This window comes from Pundamilia nyererei, unplaced genomic scaffold (assembly GCF_000239375.1).
Source record: "Pundamilia nyererei isolate P.nyererei 1_Seehausen unplaced genomic scaffold, PunNye1.0 scaffold00201, whole genome shotgun sequence".
Classification (NCBI taxonomy): Eukaryota; Metazoa; Chordata; class Actinopteri; order Cichliformes; family Cichlidae; genus Pundamilia; species Pundamilia nyererei.
Window position 1 is genome coordinate 358,781 of NW_005187602.1, and position 3,912 is coordinate 362,692.

Sequence of the window (3,912 nt, forward strand, 5' to 3'; positions counted from 1 at the left end):
GGCTCCACACACCTACTATTAGACACTTAGGTGGAGAAACCTTATAAATACCACACACACACACACACACACACACACACACACACACACACACAGGTGTACAAACAGGTACTCACAGACACGTCTTGGTTGGCTGCTGCCTCTGAACATATCGTGCTAATGTGCTGCTCAGTAAGATTCAGAATTTATTATTTACTGTTATTTATGCTTATGTTGGTTGTTACTGTGGTTTCCCTGCTGTGTTTTCGTTTTGCTTGTTTGTTTTTTTTAGCAGGTGGTGAAGCAGATTTTCAGTGTCTTTTCTCTCTCTATCCCTCTTCTCCATTTTTCTTTCCCTCTTTCTGTTAACTCTCTTCCCAACTTCTCTTTTCTTCTTATTTCTCTTTCCCACCCCCGTTCTGATTGTAATAACTTAAAATAAAAAATAAAGATAAAAAAAAAACTATGACAATCAAGTGGGCCAGTATAGCAATAGGTCCACTTGGAAAAGTAAATCTGTTTGGCATTTTTCTTGGGCTTTAAACAATAATTCGGATTGCTACAGTGCAGACAGGAGAGGCAATAAACAACAACAACAAAACACAAAAAAACCCCAAACCCCCCTAAAACCTCCACAACAGTGTAAGAGACTGATAAAGGAACTGTTTTCTGTATAACGTTACGTTATTACTGCTGAAAGGGCGTCTACCCTACAATAATAGGGTATCCTTAGAGATTTTGTTAAATAAACAATGCCACAGTGGCATGGCATGTTTTGTTGTTCATTTAAAGTGGTATTTACCTCATTTTAAGACCTGCAAAGGACCATATTATTTTTGATTATGTCTTGATAGATTAAACCTTGCAAATGAAAGAGTGTACTTTCTTTTTTTAAACCATGATTGCAAGTGTTAAGGCATTCACACTTAATGCTTAATTGGGAGACGAGATCACATCACGAATATACTCAGTAGACCAGCAGACGGTGCTGCAAACCCACAGATAAATGCTGAAAGGTGTTTGGAGGAATGGAGAGGGAGACTGCATCCATAAAGAGCAAATATTGCTGCTCAGCGTTTTAGGACACTAGAATGTGATGCCATACATTATTCCAAAGATAAATTAAAAGCTTAACCTGCAAATACATTTCATGTTAGCATTTGTTAAAATGACAACAATAAATATAGACTTAACAGGCAGTTGCTGCTTGGAAACCTTTTCATGGCACATTTACTTCAGATTTATTTGCTGTGGTTCTCCCTCTCTCTGAATGTATGTACGTATGTATGTAGAGAATTATAGCATTTTGACTGACAAATGACTTTTTTTTTTTGGCGAATAACTGATAGATTTAAGAAATATACAGTAAACCATCCTAATACATTGATACTAGGTATGTCATTTCTTTCTTGTTTGTATGATATAAAAACCAGGAGCAAAGTGTTGTCTTTGTACTGTGCAGAGCAATTAGCAAAAGAAAAATATCTCCTGAACAAAGATTTTGTAAAAAACGATTTTGACAATCCAGCTCCAGACAGAATTCTCAGATTTGGAAGGATGCGTTCAGAGCAATCGTGGAGTTAAAGTTGCCACAAGATATAATAAGTATGCAGGGAGAAATATTAATGTGATAACCATGATCTCATAACATTAGACATCCTAGCTTCAAGCATTTGGTAAAAGTGGGAAACACACTGAGTTCAGGTCATGGAGTGGTGTCATGGAATTCAGGATAAGAATCTTCAGGAAAGACTGAGGCCAAATTTGAACAGTCTTTAGCCCTGCATGAAAAATCTAAGCCCCTTCATTCAGTTAAAATGTGTAAGAGTACTCTGGACCTCAGTGTGGGGCAAAGGTTCATATTCAAATCGGGCAACTCTAAGCACATACCCAAGATAACAAAGGAATAGCTTCAGGATAGCTCAGATTTGGACAGACTCAGAACCCAATTTAAAATCTCTGGAGAGATCTGAAAATCTATCCAACCTTATGGGAGAAACTGGCCATAGTCAAAAAGACTTGAACCTTGTAATTGCTGCCAAAAGTACTTAAACTATTGAGCAAAGGCTGTGAATACTCACGTAATAAATGTGCAAGAATTACAAGCAAACCTTTTTCATGCTGTCATCATTGTGTATAAAATGTTGAACTGAAAAATGAATTTACTCCATTTTTGAAATAAGGGTGTAAAAGTCACAAAATGTGGAACAAGTGAAATGCTGTGAATACTTACTGGATACACTGTAATAAAAAAAAATTTTTTTTCACCTTTTATTTTGAAAAGTCATCAAAAGTTTACCCAGGCAGCACAGGAAATGGCAAGAAAATGCAGTTGGTATTTTATTCAGTTTTTAACTTTATTTACACAATAAATAGAAATGTAAAGAAATAAAGCAACAACAGACAGAATCAGAATCCTCTGATCAGAATTTTATCTGAATCTTTCCCACAGGTGGTGCAGATGGTGTCAGATCATTCAGATGAGGGTTTCACAACAGTCGTGTGACAGACCTGATAGCAGGTCTTAGTCTGTCCATCGTCGTCCTCTGCTTGATATGCCATCAAACATAAGTCGAGCCATGGGTGCTGACCTGAGGACGAACAGGCAGACATGACAAAGCATCCAGCAACACAAACCTGCGGCTGACATTAAGCCTGCTGCTGCTTCTGGTTTTGCAAAGCTGCAGGAAGTTCTTTTTGTATATTGTTATATATAGATATATATATTGTTCACATACTGTTTTGTGCAATGTTTTGTTTCCCCAAATCTCTACCACAGAGCTGTAAAGTTAGACATATTAAAAAGCCAAATTAATGCCTTTGAAGCTTTCAGTATATCATGTCTGATTCTATGTTTTGGTCCAGTTCATTACACAATTTAGATCTAAAGTTATTATGTTTCCGTAACTAAAACTGAAGAATTATTCTAATGATTTGACCATGCACACTGTATGAAAGATGGACATGAGTCATGTCACATTTTTATGAGTGTTTTCCAATTTCCATCTTTCTGTTTTCAAACTGGACTTCCAAAAAGCACGAAAGAAGCAACTGCAATGAAAAACACAGAAGCTTTTTTTTCTGACGTCAGAGATCCAGGTAGCTGAGAGGCACTGGAGATTTCTATACAGCCAGACCTTTTTTTAATATGACCAGAGGAGCTGGGACCTATTGGCCTTTTTAAAAAAAAACATGCAGGTTTAAGGCACACATCCTCAACTTTTCTGACCAAGAAGCTATGTCAATTTTTTATGTACTGTGTATGGGTTTGACAGACATACCCACGTTGCCACCTGGTGGACAGAGAGAGTCCATGATTTGGCAGATGCTGTTCTGAGCTTCCTGATTGGCTGAAGCATCCTCTGCAGACACACCAAAGAATGATTCCTGGTGAAAAAAGAGAGTAAAACTCACAACTAGCATTTACATCTACAAAGCTCACAGACATTATAAACAAAAGTTACTTTCAGTTATCCTCTTATTTATATCTTGCTGTAAGAAGCAAACTAATATTTCTACTTTACCCACATTCTTGGTTAGACAAGAGCTTTTAAAAATTCAGAATTTGATTTGTTGACATCCAAAACACCTAAATATATGAATTTTGGACCTGACTTCTTTAGGGCAAAAAACTCAATCAGCGCAAAATTTTACAAGACAACAGTGAAATATATAATAAATCCAGATGTTCTCCCTTTGTCTAATCCCATCTGACACCAAACAACAGGAGTGTGAAACTCACAGCGTGTCTCCACAGGAAGACATCCAGCGTGTCGGTGGCATCCTGCAGCTCCAGTTTCATTAGCAGGATGAACTGCAGCGGCTGAATGCCGAGAGCTGCAGGCCAAATAAGCAGAAACATCGCCTGATTTATTTCAGAAGTTCAAATTGAGCTGAATAGAGATCAGCCAGGAATTTCTACAACTCAGTGAG

The 3,912-nt window shown here is 37.4% G+C and overlaps 1 protein-coding gene across 1 annotated transcript in view; it reads right to left on the reverse strand.

The window, feature by feature from the left end:
* Positions 1 to 2,248: 2,248 nt before the first annotated feature.
* pot1 (protection of telomeres 1 homolog) overlaps positions 2,249 to 3,912 on the reverse strand; it is a 58,561-nt gene continuing 56,897 nt past the window's right edge. Inside the window, exons 16-18 of the mRNA XM_005747622.2 lie at positions 3,722 to 3,816; positions 3,261 to 3,366; positions 2,249 to 2,570 (exon numbers count right to left, since the gene is read on the reverse strand). Of these exons, the coding sequence (XP_005747679.2) occupies positions 2,452 to 2,570; positions 3,261 to 3,366; positions 3,722 to 3,816 (320 nt within the window). The 3' untranslated portion in view covers positions 2,249 to 2,451. The remainder of the gene's footprint in view (positions 2,571 to 3,260; positions 3,367 to 3,721; positions 3,817 to 3,912) is intronic.